At 42.3% G+C, this 24,371-nt stretch overlaps 1 protein-coding gene across 1 annotated transcript in view; it reads left to right on the top strand.

The window, feature by feature from the left end:
- LOC311171245 (A disintegrin and metalloproteinase with thrombospondin motifs 12-like) overlaps positions 1 to 24,371 on the top strand; it is a gene marked incomplete at both ends in the record, with an annotated part of 74,663 nt that overhangs the window by 14,672 nt on the left and 35,620 nt on the right. Inside the window, 4 exons of the mRNA XM_084233896.1 lie at positions 3,380 to 3,525; positions 6,758 to 6,927; positions 14,621 to 14,754; positions 20,645 to 20,765. Coding sequence (XP_084090022.1) covers positions 3,380 to 3,525; positions 6,758 to 6,927; positions 14,621 to 14,754; positions 20,645 to 20,765 — 571 coding nt within the window. The remainder of the gene's footprint in view (positions 1 to 3,379; positions 3,526 to 6,757; positions 6,928 to 14,620; positions 14,755 to 20,644; positions 20,766 to 24,371) is intronic.

Here is a 24,371-nt window from a genome sequence, read left to right as displayed (position 1 = left end):
GGAAAATTTCTATTATAAGGCAGAAGGATTGATGTTTATATTTCTCAGGACCTCACAGATTATTAAGTGACAGAACTGGAATTCCAGTTCAGATAATCTATCTTGAGAAACCCTGCTCTGCCTCCTTGGTTTTCTATAGAGCCAGCAGTGCTTTGCAACTGGGTAGGGGTGAGGAAAGTTCTATAGTGATTTTCAGGAGTTGGAGTGATTCATGCTTGCACACTGTATACCAGCTCAACCCTAAGATTGCTCCCTTTCCTCAGTTTTCCATCTGATTGGAGAGCACTGCCAGATCCTGGGGTAGGAGTAAGATTTGTGCCCAGTTCGTTTTTCTCCTTTATTTTCTATATCCAAATGGTACGGCAAGTCCTGGCATCTAAATAGTTTGTGACTGTCCAGTCTCCATTCTTGCTGCCATTTGTCTTGATTCAGTCTCTAGTCATCTCCCTTTGCTATTATAATTACAGTGACTCCTGCCTAGTCTCTCTCCCATTCATACTGTCACTCAAGGTATTTAAAAAAATCCACAAATCCAACCACAGCTCTGCTCTGCTCTCAGGATCCCAACAGAACACAGGATGAAGCCCTGGATCTTTTGTGATCTAGATCTTGCCTGGTCTCTGAAATCATCCCTCTTAACACAAAAGTATTGGTATTAATGCAGCTATACAGACAAGGCAAATCTCATTGAACATCCTGCCAGGTTCTGTGCTGTGCCCTGAATAAGGTGAAAAAAAAAAAAAGTGTTCTCAAAACTTAATACGACAAACCCTCTGGCCTTGAGAACCTCATGTTCTGGTGAAGGAGGAAAATAGAAAAATTCTAGTATAGTGAGATAAATACATAAAGAGACAGAGAAAGAACTTTTTGGAAGAAGTAATATCTGGCCCAGAACAAACAAAATTGAAAAAAAGATAAAATTGGTGTAAAAATCCCTCATTTTTCACTGATCACCAAATTCTGCTAATCCTGCCTCCTAATTATCTCTAAAATCCACCTGCTTCCAGATGACTGAATAGCCCCCTGCCCTGCAGACACAACCAGGTATATGAAAGCAGTTGAGCCAGATGACATATAACAATCCTGGCAACCTTCCTTTGTTCCTGCTGCAGGAAGAGAAATGAAAGGACAAATCCAATTCACTCCCCGAAAAAACAAAATGTCTACTTTAAGTAATAGGTAAATGAATTGAGTCGTTCTGGATGGATTAGTTTCCACTTCCTTCATGGAGCAAGCTCGTGTTATAACCACCCCAGGTGTCTGTAATCGGATCGCCTTCCATCCACAGTGTGGGCTGAATTTGATGACTGGTGTCACCAGTTACCCTCCCCAAGGCCAGTGAGTCCTGGACATGGCACCACACACATAGAAACGAGTCTCTACTCTTGGGCTTCTCTCTCCCATTTTATCAGGAGTGTTTTATCTCCCATTTTCTTTTTGGCTCTTATGGTTGACAGACCACTGTTTGCGACAAAGTCCAAATGAATCTTGAACTAAGAGTTATCCAGTGAATCCTTTTCTTCACTCTTACTCACTAACAGCCACAGCGTTCATTGTGCATATATTTTTACCATCATTGTGGAAATGCTATTTTGCAGAATTTGAAAACACGGGAAAGTACAATCTCACATTTGCTTTCCAGAATGTTTGCCAGACTCTGTGGTGCTCAGTGAAAGGCTTTTGTCGCTCTAAGCTGGATGCTGCTGCTGACGGGACACGATGTGGTGAGAAGAAGGTGATGTATCAGGCTGAGGAATGAAGCAGGGTGGGCAGTGTGCACAGAACTCTCAGGAAGAGCTGGGGAGAAGGTCCTGTGAGAGCAGTTGGGTGAATGGAGATCGCACTGTCAGACCAGCAGGAGAAAGACTCTCCTTCCACTTCACCTTTCCAACCTTCACTGTGGTCCTCCCTTGTGGCCTAGGGGTAAAGTCTCAGTGCTGTCACCCCCATGGCTTGAATTCGATCCCCCTCCACGGAGCTGACCCACATGGCACAGCAGATCTCTCTTATCTGGCCTGCTGCTCCCCTCAGCAGTGTATTTCAGTAGATCCGCCTGTTGTGTTCCCCACTCTGTCTCTGGTGACTCCTCTCATACCTCAGCACCTCTGGCCTACACCCCAATTCTTCCATGCAAAAATAAATAAAATCTTCACCCTTCACTGCAAATAAGTAGTTAAGGGGGGAGGGCTGGGGCCCAATTCCACATTTCACTTGTAAAACATCTGTCCCATCATCCCTCGATGAACATCTGTAGAGTTCGTGGCCTACAGCACCTGCTGAACTTTCTACCCACCTTCACTTGCCTTCCCCTGCTCCATATTAAGGCAGGAAGGTGTGCCAGTGGCTTCTTTCCATAAATGCCAGATTTGGACCATTTGTACCTTCCTTGTCATCATCCGGTCTGATCGCATTTCTTGAAGTCCTACCCACTTTGCTGAGCAGAAAAGTCACACCCACAAGGACTCAGAGCCACTAGGTACCCTCAGACTCCCTGGAACAGGGTAATAGTGTCACTTGGCAAAACCATCTGGGTTTTCGGGCTGAGGTTTTGGCATTTGGTGGTGTCTTTATGCATCTCTAGAGTGACATCAAAATACACTGAGGAAAAGGTTAGCAGATAAAACATGCACAAATGCCCCAGGACATGAGGCGGTTTCTAATAACCAAGTTGCATCTTCCTTTGTTGTCCTTTTTGTACGTTTAATCCTTAAGCTCCTGTTCATTGTTGAAGAATTACCCTGAAGGGAAGAGAGTGGTGGTGGTGTTTTTTTTTCCTGAGTTACTTGATAGACCACAACTAGAAACAATGGGTAGAGTAACAGGAAAGCAGAATTTTTTTTTTGATCTTGGAAAGAATTTCAAGTTTTTAACAATTGGGGCCTTTTGGCAATGAGTGGGCTTTTTGCCAGAGGATGAGTTATCTGTTGCAGACATTAAGCAATCACAGAGGCTTATTAAAGGAGTGTGATCACAGAGCCAGACTGTAAAATGTTCTACAAAGAGCCTGCACCAGAAAGTAAACCCACTGAGTTACTGAGGAACTCTCTTACTTAGCATGGCTTTTCATAGCAACACTTTCTCAATGAAGGAAGTGGTGTGTTGATTTACATTCTGGCGTGCAATCTGCCAGCCACACTTTGGGTAACATTCCTGCTTTGGCTGCAACTAGGCACCATAAATTTCACTCAATTCCTGAAATTCTCTAGGGGCAACTCTAAGGGGAAATTATTTTATGAGCCTTTCTTCGTTGTATATCTGACATGTGACTATAGGAAGCCTGCTAGCTCAGGGAGAATTGGGTTTCAACTTATAGGATTCTTGACTCGGCTTGCGATGAGAAATGTCCTGATTGCTGCATTTCCCGCGCCTTCCCTTCTAGTGGTGTATGTCTGGCAAGTGCATCACGGTGGGGAAGAAACCAGAGAGCATTCCTGGAGGCTGGGGCCGCTGGTCCCCCTGGTCCCACTGTTCCAGGACCTGTGGGGCCGGAGTCCAGAGTGCAGAAAGACACTGCAACAACCCTGAGTAAGTCTAACCAGCTATAGTGCCCCACGGGAGCTGGGGACCAGTTTGGGGTAGTGTGACATCAGTGCTCTCAAGTCTCCCCAAGGAAACTAAGTAGATTCCCAAAGGCGAAAGGGAACCAGACAATCTATGCAGGAGTGACCCAAAAAAAGTGGTTCTGTTTTGTTTTATTTCATTTTGACTTGGTGCTGGATTCTCACTAGAGCTTGGATAAGTAGGCTGATTCCTTCTCTTAGAGAAATAAGCAGTGTTCTTTTAAAAATGGAATCATATGAGAAAACCTTGAGGAGATTATGCAATTAAATCCTTCCAGATAATCTCTATCAGCGAGAGATTAATTATACCCAAGTTTGCTGATAAGATTGTAGCTTTCTTTTCAATCATAATGAGTTTTATAAAAATATTTTTCTTCCCTTAGGTAACTAATAAAATAGCTAGGCACATTTTTTTGGAATAACTATTTTAATGTTTCAGATAAGGATTTTGTAGTTCTTGGAGTTTAATATTAGCTGATTAAGAATTCTGTTGAAGTTATTTCACAAGTAACTTTCAACTTTTTCAAAACAATTACTTAATTTTTACTTATTTTAAATTTGTATAATGATATTATATATGAATTCAATTTAAGTTCCCTGTTTCCAAATATGTATTACTTTCTTAATTTCATGATTTCCTGATATACTAGTTTCTAAGTATATATATTTTAAAATGTCCATAGGATCCCTTCTGCAAGTAGAGAGATGTATTAATTTTTTGCCTATATTTATATTAGTCTTTATTATAAAATAAGTCACATTTTAATAAGCAACTGACAGATGTAGTTTTAATTCCCTCAGTATCTTAATTCCAAATTTTACTTCTTTTTATTAATAAATATATGATTAAATGTATAAGTGTGCCTGTATAGATATACAAATATGTAGGCTTTGTATATAATAAATTTCTCCTAAGAGCTAAAAATTGAACATCTATAGAGTTTAACACAATATACCTACTGTATAAAATTATCAACAGTGGTAGTTAAAATAGTTACTATGATATCATAGTGCTTTATCATTTACCACATCCATGTGTAGATTTGAGGAATTCAGACAACTTTTAAGACTTTACCTTTGATAAAGTTGTTTTTGTTTAAACATGGGTTTCTATGACTTCAAAAATTCAAAATGAGGATTTTCTTACAGAGGACCTTATTTTTTTTTATTTATTTATTTAAAATTTTTTTTTTTAAAGATTTATTTATTTATTTATACAAGCACTGGGTACAGTCAGAAGCGCGGGAGGGTGAGAGAATTCACCAGAGCCAGAGCAGGGAGCAGATCAGGCAGAAAGACCGAGGTACACTGCTGAGGGGAGCAGCGGGCAGCAGGAGAGGTCTGCGCGCCATGTGGGACCCTCCTCCGGTGGCCGGGGAGCAGCCGGGGATCGAACTGGCACTGCAGAGGCTGCGGGCAGCTTCGCAACCCAGCACTCAACCGCTGCACCACCAGGGAGGCCCCAGAGGACCTTATTTTAAAAGAAAGTCTTCATTTTATAATCTGTTTCCAGGTGATCAGAAAATTTATTTCAAATGTAGAGATTAGGAACTACAGGTCATTTGCTCTGGGGCCTGTGGTCAGTGATGTGTGTCAGCCACCTCCTGGCTGTTTCACTTCCTGGAGAGAATGGTCAGTGACCTTGATTTTCCGCAACACATTTTGTTAAGAATCTCAAGGACGATTCTCTAACTTGGCTTCAGGGGGGAAAATGGTCTTAACTCCCATCTCAGAGGCCACAGTTTGTCATAGTTCCCATCAAGGTGAGTGAGTTCCCAGCAAGGTCAGTTGCTGTTTGCTTAAATTTGTGGAGTAAAAGGCTAATGGAGCCAATCCAAGATTCAGCTCTGTGTTTAAGGTCACAGATTCAGGTTAGTGCATGACCAACTTGGATGACCTTGAAACTGTGTCCTTGATGTTGGTCAGCTGTTAGTAAGAACCCAGCAGAACTCAGTACAGGAAGGACTCTTAGTGATGGTTTTGGATGGAAATAAATGCGAGTGGTACCAAATCATCAACATGAATAGAAAACCAGCCTCAAATATCAAGGACATGTCCTAGTACTGCCTACAGTCAACAGATGTGGTCTTAGGCAAAGTTCCTTTATAGCAACAAGCAAACTTTTTCAAGTCATATTAACAGAGGTGGAAAGGGAAGTATAGAAAATCTCACAGGCTGTCAAGTAGAACAAAGTACAGCAGAACACAAATACAACTTCAACTGAAACTGCCCTGCGCTGTCAAGACGTGAGGTTTCTGTCCCTTAAGCCACATGCTCAGGCAATTTAATACAGTTGATACGGGCTCTGGCCGTGGAGTAAGGAGTTTACATCTTGGCTCCTCCATTGCTGCTGGCCACTTTGGGAAGATGTTCTGGCTTTCTGTGCCTCTGTGATATGATTGCTGCTAGCCTGCTCGCGTGGCCTTACTTCTGCCTGAAAAGCCACTTCCCATCCGTCCTTTAAGACCATTCTCCAGGACTGCCCCTTCCATATTTCCTATTTGGCAGCCTGCTTCCACCTTTCATTGTCTTTTAGTTCAGGAATATGGAGTTGCTATCTTAAATTTTCTTTCATTTATTCTGATTTTGTTTGTCCCGCCCTAGTGAAGGGAGTATATTACATGACCGCCAGTGGATGCCTGAAATTGTGGCTACCCAACCTTCTATATGCAATGTTTTTTTCCTATACATACATACCAATTATAAAGGTTAATTTTATAATTTAATTGTAATATAATTTGGTATAATTTAATTTTAATGTCTTATAAGCTAAATTAGTTTTAATAACACTAATTATTAAATTTAAGTTTAATTTAGACACAGGAACCAATTAACAGCTAGTAATGAAATAAAACAATTATAACGACCTACTGTGTCATTTAAGTTATGTAAATACGGTTTTTCCATTTCTCAATATTCTCTCTTAATATTTTATCTATGTAATATTTTTGGCCCACAGTTATTGGTAATTGAAATTATGGCAAACAGAACTACAAATAAGAGGGACAACTGTATTTCTTTCTCCCCGACAAGATAGTCACCTTCTAGAAACACCAGGCCTGGGCTGACCTTCTGAATTCTCTCCTCTTAGGACATGGTGTTGAGTATGTGGTAGTGAATAAATATCAGGGGACATTTTAAGGAAAGTGTTGGTCTTTAAGGAAGCCACAAGAATAGCCTGTCTGTTCTGTTCACAGACCAAAGTTCGGAGGGAAGTACTGCACAGGTGAAAGGAAGCGCTACCGCTTGTGCAGCGTGCACCCCTGTCGCCCCGACACCCCGACATTTCGACAAATGCAGTGCAGTGAGTTTGACACTGTTCCCTACAAGAATGAATTCTACCGCTGGTTTCCAGTGTTCAATCCAGGTAAGGAGCCGTGGCTGTATATTTTGGGATTGCAGCCATTGACAGAGAGTTCTTGTGTGGCATGGGGTCTGCTGCCCTGCACGTTCAACCCAAAGAGAATCACAGCCTCTGGGCTTTCATACTCAGGGCCAAATACTGATCTGATTAAACTGACGAGTAAATGTGAAGGGCTGAGCACGTCCTAGTTTATGCTGAGCTCATGAGTCATCAAAGAGAAGTTGATCAGACAGGAGGCCTCCCTCCAAACGACGGGTGTTAAAAAAAAGATGAAATCTGGCCATTTGCAACAACATGGATGGAACAGGAGGAGATGATCCTCAGTGAAATAAGTCAGATGGATAAAGCAAATGCCATGTGATTTCCCTCATCTGTGGAATATAGAGAAACCAAACAAAGGAGCAGACAAAACTAAACTAAAACAAACTGTAGAATCTGACTACAGAATTGAGGCTCCCAAAGCGGGTTTGGCCAGTGGATGATGGTGGAGGATTATCCAGGCTTTGGTGATGGGTGTGGGGTGGTAACATACCTGTGATGAGGTGTGAGTCTGTATCTGTCAATCACACAGTGTTGTAAACCATCAATACCTTCATAAAAAATAATACAATTAGAAACCAAGGCAGCTGAAGTGCAGCAAAGTAACAAACGGCACATGTTAGGAATTCAGTAATTTCTGATGAAAGTGTTTGTTGAAGAGCATGTGGAACAGACTGTAATTTTGGCAGAAATTCAGAAGAGACCGTTGTGGTTTTGGAGTCATTTCAAAGGATTCCAAGGAAGCGTTGATGATTCTGAGTGTGAGTCGTCTTTCTACTAGAAGAAGGAAAAGAAAATACATTCAAAATAGTCAGTCATTCCTAGCAGGAGGAGAAAGGCACAAGAAAATACAAGAGAGTAGGAAGGTCTTCCTCAGAAATGAAAGAGCCAGCCTGGGCCAGAAATCAGCACTCTCTATGTACAGGATAGTAGAAGAAAGGTCAAAAGTAAAATTAGGCACCTTCAAGGTTGCACACTTGGGGATAGGCAATACCTGGGGAATAAAGGCAGCCTTGGCAGCACTTTCCCTGAGAAAGGACCAGTTACACACGTGTCCTGGAAATGAAAGTGAGTCACTAACCACTAGCTATAGAGTAACGCCAAATAGACTTAGGCAATTTGTTGTTGTTCAAGTGCAGGATGAAACAGAAAAGATTTTCCTGAGTTAAGGAGATCTGAGACCAGGTAAAAAAAAAAAGGCAAATTTTTGTGATTTTTAGGTTTTGAAATTTCAAACATAAGAGGAATCAAAAATGGCAGCCAAACAAAGAATGAAAAGTATGTTTGGGGGTGATTTGCTCTTGAAAGACTCTAGTGCTTTGCCCACTTTGGGTTTCCAAAGTACTCTGACAGCTATTGGTTGTCACAGTAACCAGCAATCTCTGCTTCTTGCCCCCAGCGGATTAGCATTATTCATGCTCTAGGGGAGTCAGTCCTTTGGTTATTGCTGCAATTAGTTCTGGAGCCAGGTATTTGAATACAGGAAAATGCATGTATATATTCACATGCACGGCAAAAAACACTAATGATGAAAGGACAGCCAGTTGACACCACCTAGACTATACTCTAGCTAGTCTCTGTTTTGTTGAAAGTCTTTGGTCAGTGGTGCTATCCACCTGGAATGAGATTCAGCCTTCCAGAACTAAGGTGACAAAACCACCCCGTGGTGGTTGAGAGGTGCTTAGTTAAGAACCCACTGTCACCCTATCCCTCTTGCAGATTTGGATAAGTGTGTGCTGACCTCTGGTGGCTCAAGTACCTGGACTTGGAGTAAAAAGATGTGGCTCAGCGTGGCTTTTCATTTATTTTCAAGCACGTATCACCTGCCAACATTTTGCATAACAAAGCAATAGGTTTCAAAGAAATGAGTTATAAGAGTAGACATGCATCTCAGTTGTTTGGAGTGATTGCTTTCCATCTGTTCCTGGCACTGAAGCTGTATAAACCAGGCATATTGGAGGGTCTTGTCCCCTCTAATGCTCTCGAAGAGTGAGTGATCTCCTAGCATTGAGTATTCCCATGGTCTGCCCACTAAGTTCACAGCCTACCTGAGCTGTAAGGCTCCACCCTTCAGTCCAGTAATTTTCCTTAAAAAGCCATTCACAACGTTCTTTATCTCACTTTCCTCTGCAATGGAGGGAGGAAAAGTAGAAGACTCACTAACCCATATTCCCAGCAGACACAGCTCTGCAAAGAGACAAAGATGTAAGTCTTCCTGGGCCAGAATCCTTCCTGCCCTTCCCTCTTGCCCCTCTTGCTGCCCGGGCGGGTTACAGGTAGATGGCAACATGGAAGCTGAAATCAGTCCATGCTGAGATGGATGAGCAGGAAGGTAGGAGGAGGATGGCTTTGACCTCCTATTTGTGGATTTCTTGTGATGTGGAAAAAATAAACTCCGGACCATTTTCTGTAAGGAAACGACATTTTGTGCTACTGGCAAGAAAATCCATTCCTGACTGATAATGACGACAGTTTGTATTAAACATATCAGTACTTGCTTGGTGCCAGGTACTTCTCTCAGCACTTTATACACATTCCCCTAATTTTATCTCCAAAAAACATCCTGTGAGGAAATTTAAGTTTTTGACCCAATTTGATTAGCTAATAGATTTCGAGAACTTAAGATACTTGTCCAAACTTTCATGACAGTGAAGACTTAGCCCAGGTCTGACTTGCAGCTAAATGGTAACCACTCAGAGCCTAGGGTCAGTTCATTTCCTTGAAACTATACACAAGTTTTGAATTTTAATTGAGATAATCATATATTTTAAAAATATTTCATGGTTGAAGAGCTCTGGGGAAGGAAAAGAGCCTCCACAACTCTTGATATCATGAGAAATGTCCACTTTATCAAACTCATCTATCTTGTCTTTGAAACCACGTTTTTCTACATTTAAGCATCATGACAAAGTTAACTGTATTTTTTAAACAATGTAAGTTGCAATTCCAAATTTGGTATCACCATTCTTAAACACCTTGACCAAAGAACAGAGCTTAAAAATATACAGTAAATAGAATATTGCCCTCGTCTAAAACATCCATGGCGTGGGCTTAATTCCTATTTAAAAATTAGTTCTGTTCTTGTTTTCATACTTTTCTGTGGTTATTGTAGAATATACAGGTTTTTTAAGCTTGCTTATGTTAACTAATAGATACTTTGACATATTTGGGGATTACAATAATATTACTGTGTCAGAAAGTGAAAGTACTATTTTGGATCAGCTAAAGTCACAGCCTTGGTGCTTGCTTGTTTAAGTTTTGATTGGGTTTTTGGTTAGGTTTGTGTTAGTTTTCTTTTTCCCTGAAACTGATCTGAACCTAGTCATTTAACTAAGCTTCTTTTCTTAAGTTAAATATGACCAGTTACAACATAAGAACACTTGAAGTTATGCCTTTTGCTTATGGGTTAGTATTTCTGGAAATCTGGAAAGAAACAACAGCCCTGCACATCACAGATACCGCCTGCTGGTGCACTTGCTTCAGTGTCCCAGTGGCCTTCCCTTACAAAACACAAGTTCAAATATAAAACTTTGTGGAGTTTCAATACAGTCACAACAGGGCACTCAACCAAGCATGAGGCCCTGTATGACTGCATAGACTCATACCCACAGAATCTTGCCAGCAAATGGATTTTAGAAACTGGATTTTAAAAATATTTACTTTTTTTATTGAGGAACATTGGTTTTACAGCACTGTGTGATTCAGAGGCATGGGATCACACCTCCTCAGAGAAACTGGCCTTTTTTTTTTTTTTTAAAGATTTATTTATTTATGCATACAAGAACAGGGGTACAGGCCAAAGGTATGGGGGGGGTAAGAGGATTTACCAGAGACAGTGGGGAACAGAACAGGCAGATTGACTGAAATACACTGCTGAGGGGAGCAACGAGCTAGTCAGGAGAGGTCTGCTGTGCCATGTGGGTAGCTCCCTGGCCGGGGATAGAACTCGTGCTGCAGTGGTTGTGGATAGCTTCATAGGTTGCGTCTTAACTCCTTGCACCACCCGGGAGGACCTGGCTTTTTTTTTTTTTTTTTTTTTAGATTTATTTATTTATACAAGAACTGGGGTACAGGCCAGATACACAGGAAGGTGAGAGGATTCACCAGAGACAGAGCGGGGAGCAGAAGAGGCAGACTGATGAAATACGCTGCTGAGGGGAGCAGAGGGTGAGACAGGAGAGGTCTGCCCTGCCATGTGGGGCCCTCGCCGGCCTGCTGGGATTAAACCGGCACTGCAGAGGCTGCGGACAGCTTCACAGCGCAGCGCTCAACCGCCTGTGCCACCAGGGGTGGCCACTGGCTTTTTTTTTCCAATGGTGAAATTCAAATTGCAAACTACTAAAAAAATGGGAATTGCATCAATACTTTCCCTTGACCTAAAAAAAAATTCATCCTTCTTAACAAGTTTTGTCTTTGGTTTCTAATGCTTGCTAAGATCATTAGTTAAAAATGTTGTACCCATTCTGTTTCAGCGGAATTAAAATGTATCCCAGGATTAAGTTTATTCAGTCACCTAAACTACCTTTGAGAGGATTAATCAGATAGTGTGAGGGTGAGAGTTCACTAGGAAATTAGAGTTTTCACTTAGCTGAGTTATAAATAGATTTGAAAACGAGAGAGAAAAGGTCACATAGCTTAGACAAAAGATTGTGTCAGAGCAGATGAGTAAATCTGAGACCATGGAGATTCTCAACTCTAGGGAGATTATTGAATCTCCAACTTGAGGCAGGGGACGAGAGCCTCCGGTACGCCTGATGTCACTGAGAACCCAGGCCATCCATCACCGCCCTGCCTCGTTCTGCAGAACCCTGTGTCATAGGCCACCTAGTGGCATTACCAGGGCACCGGGAAAGACAGGGCCTGGAGGAGGAGAGAGGGGAACAACGTCAGGTTTGGCCTTGCAAATTGCTTAACCATCATCACTAACGATGACCTAGCATGGGGCTCTTTCGATCTCAATTACACCTGTGCTCATAGGTGTGGCGGCTCTGAGAGGACAGAGCAGCCGGTCTGTGCACTGTTCTTGTTGCCACAAAGGTTATCCACTAGAGGCTCCTAACACTCCACTACCCACCTCGATTACACGCAACCAAAATTTGTGTCTTTTATGTGCGATGCGCTTAAGCTACCTTGTCCAGCCTTGAAGGGCGTACAAATCCTAAGTTGTACGAGCAAGGTGAAGAGAAGTCAAAATCACAGCCCGATCTTCGTGGAGCTGTGATCACAGGGAACGGAGACCTTTCCAAGTTTTCTTTTTTGAGGGCCAGAACATTTTCAAAAGGGAGATATGCTTCTCATAAAAAATGCACATATGCGTAACAGAATGCAATAAAGTAAAATCTGCATGTTCCACCATGCTTAGGGTAGTCCTCCAACGAACCCATAGTTAACAGTAAGTTACCACTTGCATGCTAGTGGAATCATGTTTCCCCCATCCTGCAACACTTCTGAGTCACTGAGCACTAAGTGACTGCAGATCACCATATTCAGGCCCTGCGAGAGAACACTAGAACAGAATCCAGTTGGTATTCTACCAAGTTTGAGCCTCAGATATGATCCATGAATAAATGCATTCCTTAAAACATGAAGAGTGGTTACTTTAAGGAGCTCATCGAAGACACTTCTTTTACATTAAAGAAAATTTTGTGTTTGTCAATTAGGGCTTACTCATTACTGGGCTTCTCTGAAGCGAAATGACCAGGTGTAGCTCTGCTACTCCTACCACGAGATCTTGGGAAACTTAATCTTTCTAGGTCTCAGTTTTGTCATCTATGAAATGAGGATGATAAAAGAACTAACTTCAACTAACTTGAGTTGTAATTGTTAAAATGAGGTAAGATAGCCATTGCGAAGCACAAGGGCCGGGAGATGATGTTGGAATAAAATATTGGCTGCCATTTTAACAAGCAAAATTCCTTTTGACACTACATTAACAAGACTGGCAAAGGTTTCTATACAGTTTTATCCTTCAGAGAGTAAGTCAAAGACACAAGCCCAGATGGAGCAAAATTAAGACAAAATTGGAACTTCATCATTCTGGTATTCAATGCAATGTTTACCATTGGAAGGGGGTGTGTTTGCTCCGAGGACCCACTCACCCTGAAAGTGAGTGCCTTCCTGAATTTTGCACCCTCGTTACCTCTCATCACAGCTCTCTCAGCATATTCAAATGGAATATTACTTTATGAAAGTTCCAGAAATATGCTAGGGCTGCTTTTTCTTTTTGTGTCCAAATACCAAAAGCCCAAATTCAAAAGCACAAATCAAAGTCATATTTAAAGTGTTTTTTTTTTTTTTTCACTTTCTTCCATCTATTTGATAGCTCAGTGTTACATGAAATGATTCCCTGGACTCAGCACACCTGGATGGATGTTCGCATCCCTTGGAGGGCAGATTGCTCCCAGGTGGCTCCAGCTCAGGCGGTGACAGAGCTAATCCTGCTGCTGGAAAGACTTATGAGAATCCCAAGTCACGCCTTGTCCTGGAGACTTTTTCATTGGCACTTTGTGCAATTCTCTCTCCAGTTCTCTTTGACCATGTGCATTTTCTCAAATGACTGACCTACTGCACCTTACTGAAAATCATTTGATATTCTTTATTTGCTTTTACCTTTCCCCTTTAAGTTTTGAACAGATGTTTTTGTCTCAAGTTCATCCAGAGTGTCAGTGTTTGTAGCTTTTGCTTAGTGTATTTGTGTGAGTTTTATGCTTTGATTTCTGTGCCAAATAACCTCGAGGCTGGTCTCATTGAGGCCTCAGCTTGTCAAACCACCAAGAAACTAACAGCCAGCCCCACAATAAGCAGATCCAAAAGAGATCCCAAAAGGACCTATCTGAAGAATACATCCTCAAGTTTTCTATTTAAAACCAACAACACATGACATTCAAAATAAAATTACTGCTTGAATTCTTGTCATATGCATGTATGGCCTATTTAAAATTCTAAGACAATATGTCTTAAAAGTTATCATCTTTCTTGTTACTCTGTGTACAGATGTATAGGAAAGTATTTCAGTAAGTAAATCTTCAGTACAATTCCTATCCTGGAGATCACATTCATTCATTCATTCATTCACTCACGAGGGAGTCAAAAAATTGAATCTTTGACAGAAGTCAGTGTAGGCCCCAGCATGATGGGACAGGCTAATATGATAAGCATCTTTGGCCAAAAAAGTAAATGCTTTATTTCTCTGTGGTTGTAAATCTGCATCCAGGGACTGTTGGGACTTGAAGAGAATAAGTGAGGATATTTGTTGGGAATCGGTACCCGGGTGGGGGTAGTAGTAAGCTACTACCTGGGAGGGCCCAACTCTCCCCTGAAGGTCCACTTACTTTGCTACAAACAGTGGGCAGGTGGCAGGCCTATCTGGAGTCTGCATCACTGGTAGCTATTGCTTATTTTCTAGGTAGACCTCAGTGACCATTTTTATAAGTACAGTTCAATGTTGGATTGAAAGGTCTCATCATTTATAACAAAGGGCACAGAGTTAAAGCAATCTTCCCTACTTAATTCATTGTAAAACACCTTAAATGAGAAGAAAAAAAAAAAGGCTACATTTCAGGATGTGTCACGTGCAGCATTTTGGGGGCATGCACCTGGGGGAAGGGTGCTAAGCAGAAACGCTAACTTGCAAGGATTTGTCTCTCTTTCACCCCAGCACATCCTTGTGAGCTCTACTGCCGACCCATAGATGGCCAGTTTTCTGAGAAAATGCTGGATGCTGTCATTGACGGTACCCCTTGCTTTGAAGGCGGCAACAGCAGAAATGTCTGTATTAATGGCATATGTAAGGTATTGGGTATGTTTCCTTAATCTACAACTTTCTGAAGTGATTTGTGTTAATTCAGCAAATCAGAGATTCTAACCTTTGACTGGCATGGCATTTGCATGTGTTTTTATATCTGGTCTGGGATGTTCATCGAAGCCAGAATTTTGAACTGAGTAGTTTTCCTCCTGCTCTCATCTGCCTTTCTTGTGCTGATGTGCTCTGTGATATTATTTCGGGCATGCAGTGGGGACAAACTGAAGGAGAACCAAATGAAAGGAGGAATTCCTAGGAAAAGGCACCCCAGATTATTTCAAGCTTTTGAAAATATGCTTGGGTTACTTCCCTATAGGATGAGTGTAGGGGAAGGAATGGACACAGAGTAGGTTTTCTGATCCAGTGGACCAGGTAAAGGAGGAGTCAGAGTCCTCAGTGGTTTCTTGCAGGTCTTTTATTGGGATTTAGCAGGTACACAGCAGGCAGGGGTGCTTTGGGGCCGGGAGATTGGCAGGCCTCCCAGCCCCCAGCAAGTCTTCACTCTATCTGGGCTCTGCTTCTCTCTTGGCTTCGGCTTCTGCTTCTTTCTCAGCTTCTGTTGGTGTCCCCGTGACACCTCCCTTAAAAGCCCAGTCTCAGCCCAGGTGAATCCCATCTACCTATGCCCACACCCTATTCCAGGTGCCCGCCATCAGGCATGCATTCAGGACCGCAAGGATCCATCATCTATCCTGATGGGGGTAAAAGCCTGATACCTTTTACCTTACCCTACAGTGAGTTTGAAGAAAGGCTAAAATTAATAATAGTTTGGAGAGTGTGTTTCACAAAGCAATTTTACATTGTATTCTCCAGTGATTACCAGCATGATCTTAGGAGAGAGGTGTTAGGTAATGATGAACCCGCTCTTCCGATTCCTACTTAATTTTTCCACACTGACTCCATTAATCAACTTTGCCCTCTGAATTACTTGGACCTAATTAGTTAATACTTTCATGTGGACGGCCTCAGAACTCTTTCCCATGGCTTGCAGTCAGTTTTGCAAGGACTGATGAACAAGTTTTACTATCCAATACCCAGGCATAAGTCTCAGTTTTTAGTCAATGAAAGAAAAACTGTATAGAAATACTTATTTATCTGTTAGTATAACATAACAGTTTAGTACTCCAGCTCCAGAATATGAACTCAGTGCTGTTACTTACTAGCTATAGGGTCCTGTATGTCTTTGTAAGACTACATTTCCTTTCCCAAAATTGGGATATACATTTACTTTCCTAATTGGGGCTGTCAGAAAGATTAAACAAGCGCCATCTATAGTAAGCCCTTAACAGAGCCCCCAGCACACAGATACTCTTAATAAATTATATTCGCTTTGCAAATATTTGGCATAGTTTCCCTTACACTGGGCTACATTGCCCCTGTGAAAGAAACCTTCCTGCCCACAAATGTTCAGCACCCTGGTGGGTATACTTTTCACCTTGAAGTTGCCCATTGATTTATGTTCCTCGTGAGCAAAGCACGGGAGCAAGGCGATGCCCCCAGGAATGAGTGAGCTAACAGGAGGCCGTCATCAGAAGCTAATTTTGAAAGAGCTTAGAAAAATGCTCTTTTAGATTCACTAATTACCATTGTACCTATAAAGAGCCAAACATAACTAATATATTTTTGGTTCGATCTGTTCCCCAGAGAGGGAAAAGATTTATTTAGCTAACTCAGGCCCCAAAACAACTCCACCACTGTCTAAAGCAGTGGTTCTCAAGCCTATTAGAATCACCTGGAGAGCTTTTACAAACTGCTGCTCTCTGGGCTCTCTTTCAAATCTACTAATTCAGAATCTCTGGGACTGGCTGTCTGGGTACTGATGTTTTCAGAGCTCTCTGGGAGCTTGCCATACATAACTTGGGTTGAGAACTGCAGCCACACAGAAATGAATGGGATGCTAAAATTAGCTTTAAATACCTTTGCATGTATAGAGATGGCATCTTGAGCAGGCTTTAGAACACATAGGCATTTTGAACAAAATATAATGGGCCTTGGAACCCTCTCTTGAAACCTATTCAGTCAACTTAATACAATAAGCCAGATACTCTCAGCTTCCAGAAACTCCTTCTTTTTGGAAACCCAGTAAAACCTTTTAGAAGCTATAATTACCCACTGTCTCTACCACACTGAACTAAGTTTTTAAGCTGGAGAATTATGTCAAATCAAATTCACTTCTCACCCCCACATCTGTTCTGGGTCAACACAAATGCAACCCATTTTGGCTCTATGATCAGCCTACTCTGTGCTGCATAAAATAAAAAGTCAACATGTGAATTTGTGCCCTTACAAAGTCATTGTCTTTGATCCCATTTGAGTCCTTAACCTTACTTGGTGATCTTCCTTACCTACCCTGTTAATTTCCTCTCTTACTCCTCTCCGGAAGACCTCTCGCAAAGCCATTTTGGTCATATCCTTGAGAGACTGAACACCTCCAAATCAGTTCTTTCTCCCCAGAGTGCGCCATTTCAGATCTCTATCCAGAATGTCAGACCCTGTCTCTTGGATCTCAAAGTTACAGTGAGGAAACGTTCTTGCTTCTGTCCATTTATTAAAGCGCTTTACCTGTCATTAGCTAAGCGTAGTTCTTTCCGATTTCCCAGTCAAAGTTTCTTTGGCTGGGAAGGAGTTTCATTTCAGCCAGGCATTCTTGCAGTCTCTCCCTTTGCCAAGGGACTGTAGACAGAAATGATGGCATTCTGGGTGGGTTAGGTCATGGCGCCAGCTGTTATTTCAGTTCTTAGTCACTTAAGAATTTACAAGTAAAAGAATGTTATCTCATAAGCAAAAAATGAAAACTGGTAAAAATACATATTACTTATTCACTCATATTGGGCGACCTGATTTCTCTTTAAGTTTTACTTAAGATAATTTGCCCTTCAGTTCAAATGACAAGGTCAAGAATTGATTGATACATTTCCACGCAGGAAAGGAAATCACCGTCAGTATAAAAGGATATCAGGGCCTCCCTGGTGGCACAGTGGTTAAGTCTCAGCACTATCAAGCTATCGCCAGCCACTGAGGCATGAGTTCGATCCCCGGCCAGGGAGGTGATCAACACAGGGCAGCAGACCTCTCCTGTTTCGCCCGCTGCTCCCCACAGTATATTTCAGTCAATCAGCTTGTTCTGCTCCCCACTCTGTTTCTGGTGAATCCTCTCACCCTCTGCACCTCTGGCCCACACCCCAGTTCTTGTATGCATAAATAAAATAAATCTTTAAAAGAAAATAAAAGGACATCAGAATAAAAATGTCTGTAAGACATTATGCTACTTTAAATAAGCCAGTCGCAGAAGGACAAATGCTGCATGATTCCACCATGAAAATCTAAATTATTTGCAAGTTATTCATTTGGGGTTAATATCTAAAATGTGTAGGAAACTCCTACAACTCAGTAGCAGGGAAAAATAACTCAAAAAATGGGACAAGAACTTGAATAGATATTTTCTAAAGAAGGCATAAAATGGCCAAAAGATATATGTTGCTAAACATGAGGGAAATACAAATCAAACTCATATGTGGTCCCCAGAGGTGGAGAGCAGTTACCATTGGAAACTTGATGTCAAGGATAATATTTCAGTTATTCACAAAGTTCTCGTCCTGGAGATGGGCTGCGCAGCTTGGTGCCTATAGCTCATAGCACTGTGTTGTGCACGTAAACATTTGCTAAGAGGGTAGATCTCATGTTAGATGCTCTTATCACAAGAAAGAAGCAGATGTAGGGAAAATTTTGGAGGTGATGGGTGTCTCTTACCATGACTGTGGTGATGACTTCACAGGTGCTTATGGATTCCAAACTTATCAAAATGTGCACATGAAATATGTGCGTGTTTATCAATTATGTCTCATTAAGCTGTTTATTTTTTAAAAAGTCAGTGTGACGGGAGTTAAGTGATTCATTTTTTTAAAAACACAAATGCCCATTGGGTGGCCATCTAGTCTCTTAAGAGTCCCGTCTGAAGAGTCTGTCCACATTTGGCGACAGCAGCAGCAGAGCCCCTCAGATGTCCCCGAAGGCAGAAAGACGGCCTTGCTGTGGGCCCTGTTTCCAGATCACGGGGTGACAGAGGCAATGACATCTGTTTATTATTCCCTGAGGACCCTTGTGTTTTATGTACAACTCTCAGGACTGGCTTCTATCTTCATCTATCTCCGCTACATATGTAATCAGTGTTGCTATGCTGTGTGCAGCTGATGGGAGAAGTAAATAAGGTGAAGTCATCCCCATTTAATATGCGGTGGGACAGCAGATTGGGGCGTGGTGTCTCTTTCCTTGCCTAGCACCCCTTACCCCAGGTATAAATGCAGATGTTGCTGGAGAAACATGGTCACTCAGCAAAGGAGATGAGCACAAGAAACTGTTTTGTGGCTTTCTTTCCTTTAGTCTTCACACTTTTTAACCTGTCCTCTTCTGGTAGAGATGTAAAAAACATTCTTTAAAATGAACATGTCTGAGTAAAGTTTGTTCAGCTCATCTCAAGTCAGTGAAGTAATGAAGGTCCTTGGGACAAGATTTGTCAAGTTCAGCTTATGAGAGGGTACTCGAGTTTGACATAACATGTCACGTACGAAGATTTGGACTTCTGTACATGACCGCTGAAGGCATCTGTCCAAACAATTTATTTTCCTTCCATTGTGATTAGTATGATTAAGTGTTGGTTGTTTTTTTTTTTTTTTAAGTAAATCTCTTAGCACTTTATTTTTTTCCTCAATTGGGTCAAGAAGCACACACTCTTTAAAGAAATCAGAGATGATGAATCTGAAAAATGAAGCTAGTTTCTGTCAGTGGGCATCGTCTGTTTAGCTGTGGGGAGCTATATCTAAAATTCAAACAATTATTCTTTTCAGTAGATTGGAGGTGGCTTTAAAATAAGCAAGAACATGATCTTTAGGAAAAAAAATCAAAATAACTACTGGACACAAATCTTCCCCAACAGGAAAGAGAACCATGACTGATAGAATATGGTTTAGTTTTGTAATTTTTTTTTTAACCTCTGCAGTGTGGTTAGGAGCACAGGTCCTAGAAGACAGCAAGCGTCATGACTTTCCATCTGAGTCGGGATTCTTTGGTCTCTGACTGCACAGCACCCCCTGTTTAATTGCTCCCCTTTTCAGAATGGGAATCTTAGGATGGGAAAGATTTGGCCATATAGACGGACTGAGGTGAAGGAATCAGCAGAGGGAAAGCTGATGAGTCAGTGGACAGTGACACAACCCTGAGGAGAGATGGGTCCAGAGCACAAGAGCAAGGGTAGTCTTGGCTGAGCAAAATAATCAGTCCTTCCCCTGTGGAGTGGAGGAGGCCGGGATGGCTGGGACATGGCTAAGTGCAGTGGGGACTGGGGCCTTGGAGGCTCCTAAGTGTCTGGTGCTTAGTCCTCTGCTCAGAGATTTCATCCCATGCAGCTTGAAAGCCAGGTTGTCTTCCATGGCTGTTGATTCACATTCTGTCCTCAGACAGAAGCAAAGAGATCACTCCAGTGTGAATTGGAAAGGGAGTGAGGAGGCAAACTACAGGTAGAGCAACTGCATCAGCCCTGGGAAGTCTCAGCAGAAGGGGAGGGGCATGAGGTTTGCCTGTCCGAAGGGACTTGCTGTCCCAACACTGATTCCGTACACTTTCATAGTTAAATTTTCGGAACTGAGTTTCAAATCAGCATGTGACTTCAGGAAAATTAGAGCCTCTCAGTATGTCTGAACAGTTTATTTCCTTTACCCTCCCAGGTGCTTTGGTTACTCCTCTGACTGCTGCCAGGGAAAGGAAACATTCGTTCTTGTATTTGCCACCAGCCCCAAGTTCAGCAGGAGGAAAGGGAAGGCAGGAGTCCCAGGGAGGTGTGGCTCCTCCTGCCCGCACCCCTCACCCCAGCTCTCTCCCCTGCAGGCCGTGGGCTGTGACTATGAGATCGACTCCAGTGCCACCGAGGATCGCTGTGGTGTGTGCCTGGGGGATGGCTCTGCCTGCCAGACCGTGAGGAAGGTGTTCAAACAGAAGGAAGGATCTGGTAAACGAACAAATAAATCTTTGAAGCAATAGAGGAATTGAGAAGGGGGTGGACAGGGCAAGATTGATTGCTGTTATCTTTAAGTTGATTGTGACTTTCAGAGAATTCAATATGGAATCTAGCCTTCACTACAAAAGAGATAAGGGCTCTTTGGCAGTTTTGGGAAAGGGGTTGATTGCTAAGCAATTGCAGGAAGTGTCACACTAACTAGAGGCTTAAATGGACTGGTAACGAACTATAGAAATGATCTCTGAAAGTATAGTCTAGCAGTTTGCTTGTTTAACTAAGGGCTACAATGATACTTTCACATGCATTCTAGAGTACAGTCATGTCTGCCCCAAAAGGTACGTGAAGGTTGAAATATTGGTCAGAAGGGTGGTGAGCACCCTCTGCTCATTCAGAGGGGTGAGGAACCACCCCAGATAGATGACTGAGAGATGATAGATAGATAGATAGATAGATAGATAGATAGATAGATAGATAGATAGAAAGTGTTGCTAAGGACTTTCACACTGAGAAGTAGCATCTTCCCTCCCCGTGGATTTCAGAAACTCTCTAGACTGAGAGGTCAGAGCTCACACTGTGTGCCAGTCCACCAAGCTTTGGCAAGAAGTTCCTTGCCTTCATCCGTTTGGTGTCAATTGAATTGTACATTTGTTTTATTGTGATATGGATGCTCCCAATAAATTCTTAATGTGGTGATGAATAAATAAATGAATGAATGAATAAATAAAATGGACTGGTGCCTATGCTCAGGAGCAGGTGTCGGAATGTAGTCCCTGGGAGAGGATCCAGGGCTGAAGACTAGTGAGAGAAATGGAGCCACAACTTGGGGAGAGAAGAGATCAAAAACTGTTTTAAAAGATGCAGACACAGGGCAGGTTCTGTATGTGGGGGCAGAAAGCCAGCAGTGGTTTAAAGGCAGCGGGATCAGGGCACACCTGCAGAGGAAAGGCAAGGCAGGGCTGCTTCCGGTCTGTCTGCATCCCAAGTGCTCCCTCAAAGGGGGTCCCACTCTGTAGTCCCTTATGTCTCCCCAGGTAGCTTCTGCCACCTTAAGTCCCCCTACCAACCTGTACTCTGCTGGTTTGTATCACGATTACCTTTTACAATGTTCCTTCTTTGTGCAGCTTCGGGCTACTAATCATCCTTGGGAGTGGAGAGCCCTTCCTCACCCCAGATCAGATTTGATACCCCGCATATTTGTCTTCAGTTAAAACACTTCTTGTAGAAACTTAGCACTGACAGTGATTTGTAGCTGTTGGGTTTTGGCAGGAAGCTTAATGTAGACCTGGGGAAGATGAAGGTTACTCTTTGTTTAGGTTCCCCCGACAGGAATTCCAGTGCATATATTTTATTGAGGGGTCAAGGAAGTCTATGAAGCATCAGTAGGGCATTGAGAAAGTGAAACAGGGAAAGGAATGCAATCAAAAAAGAGGGTGTCATTAAGCCAGTGTTGAACTTGTACATCAGAGTTTTCCCACCCCAGGGGTGAAGGAGTTGGGACAGTAGACGCCAACTCTCACCAGTCATTGCATGAGGCCATTTTGGGCTGCAGGGGGTGGGCTCAGTGTGTTATATTCTCTGGATGCTGTAGAGATGCTGATGCTGGGAGTAGGGAGTCCAGTGTGCATTACCCCATAGGACCCTCGGGGAGGGGGCAGTGTCTCAGCAGAGGGAGATGCCAGGCACAGAAGTGATGAGTGCATTCAGATACAGTAGCACCCTTTTCCTGGGTAGGTCTTGGCATCCATCTCCTAGGCAGGCTTACCCCCCAGCATGAAGTTACTTAGTCGCTTCCCAGAGTATGGGGTGCATTGATTAAATGACCTCTTGTTCCCTAGTAAGCATAACAGTGGATAATCTAAATTTATTTAAATTCCATCCTATTTTTTCATCTTTGACTATCAAATTAATAAGATTGAATTGTAAAATGAAATGTTTGTCTTTCCCTTTGGAATTATCTTTGGAGGATTATAGCCCACATCCTTGATTGTTGGCCTCATTATGCATGAAATAAGTATTCTTTGCATTATGGATTAGGGATGTGAGTAAATTAAAGTCCTAAGTCTTTTCCTTGAGCTGGTTATGAATCAGTAGTCTGCTGTCTCAGGCAAGGGTATAAAGGCCAATGGGAATTCATCAAGTATTATGAGACACAGTTTGGTCCCCCTAATAGGACCTGCCCATTTGGAAACTGGCATAAAGTTGTGCCTGGACCCAGCTTCTGAGCAAATCACCCCAGCTGGATACTCATTCCCAATTTCCCATGTCTCTGAGTGTCCAAGAGAGAGGGAGATGTCAGGGCACCATCAGGTGACAGACGCAGGCTTTGTTTCTGCACTGAAAAACTAGTGCATGTCCAGTGGGAAATGACCAGAACCTTAAGACCATGTTTCATCTGGAAAGGTTAAAGGAACAAAGAACGTCTAACTTAGAAAGGGGCCTCCCTGGTGGTGCAAGGGGTTAAGCACAGCACTATGAAGCAGTCCGCAGCCTCTGCAGCATGAGTTTGATCCCCGCTGGCCAGGGAGCAACCCACATGGCACAGCAGACCTCTCCTGTCTCACCCGCTGCTCCCCCTCAGCAGTGTATTTTAGTACATCTGCCTGTTCTGTTCCCCACTCTGACTCTGGTGAATCTTCTCACCGGCCCCCCCACACCTCTGGCCTGTACCCCAGTTCTTGTATGCATTAATAAATAAATCTTTAAAAAAAAAAAAAGAAAGGGCAAAGTAATCAAATATCAGAGCTGGCAGGGACATCAGACATCATCTCATGCAAGCCCCAGCGTCATGTAGATGACATTCAAAGAAGTTGATGATGTCATAGAGCTCACTCATGCAATGAAGAAATTAGAACTCAAATGTTCTCACCTCTAGGCCCCAATCCTCTCTCACAATGCCATCCCCAAAATCCATGTTCTTTTCTTTGATGGCAATGGTAATGGTTCTTAAGATATAGGACACATGCATAAATACTTAGCATAGAGTTTGGCAAATAGAGACAGTTCTAATTCCCTTTCCCCCAGTTTGCCTCCTACCACAACAACCAATAAGCAAGGTAAAGAATGTGGCCAGAATTGATCATCTTTAAATGATGTCCGCTATGCTTTTTCAGAAGGCTGGATGAGAAAGTAAAATATAAATTCAGATTTCAGCAAAATGTGAGAAAAAAATTCTAATTTATTGTCCAGTACATAAAAGGGTATGTTCGGAATGCATTTCCATCACAAGCATTTCCATCAAGAGCACCAGGTGGCAATCAATCCAAGATTCCCTCCAGAATTCTTTGATGAATTTAAGCTGTGATTAACTCACTTCTGAGAGTCTGTCTTTAACGTGCAGGTAATGAGGATAAGGAAAAGGATGTAACCAATGCAATATTTAGAAAGATTAATCTGATAGCTGCAAAAAATGGGGGAGCAGAGATGCTAATGGAAAGCCACCCAGGGACTGTAAAAATTTTGAACTAAACATGCAATCACAGAAAAATAAATGCTGGATCAACCACACAAGCTTCAGAATCCAATTTACATTTTTTCATCCTCTTTATAAAACTGAATACTGAGTCACTCAACTGAGAATTCTGCTCCTGGCCAACATCT

Source organism: Talpa europaea (assembly GCF_964194135.1).
Source record: "Talpa europaea genome assembly, chromosome: 5".
Taxonomy (NCBI): domain Eukaryota; kingdom Metazoa; phylum Chordata; class Mammalia; order Eulipotyphla; family Talpidae; genus Talpa; species Talpa europaea.
The sequence above is the reverse complement of the archived record's forward strand: the minus strand, read 5'-3'. Positions and strand labels throughout refer to the sequence as shown.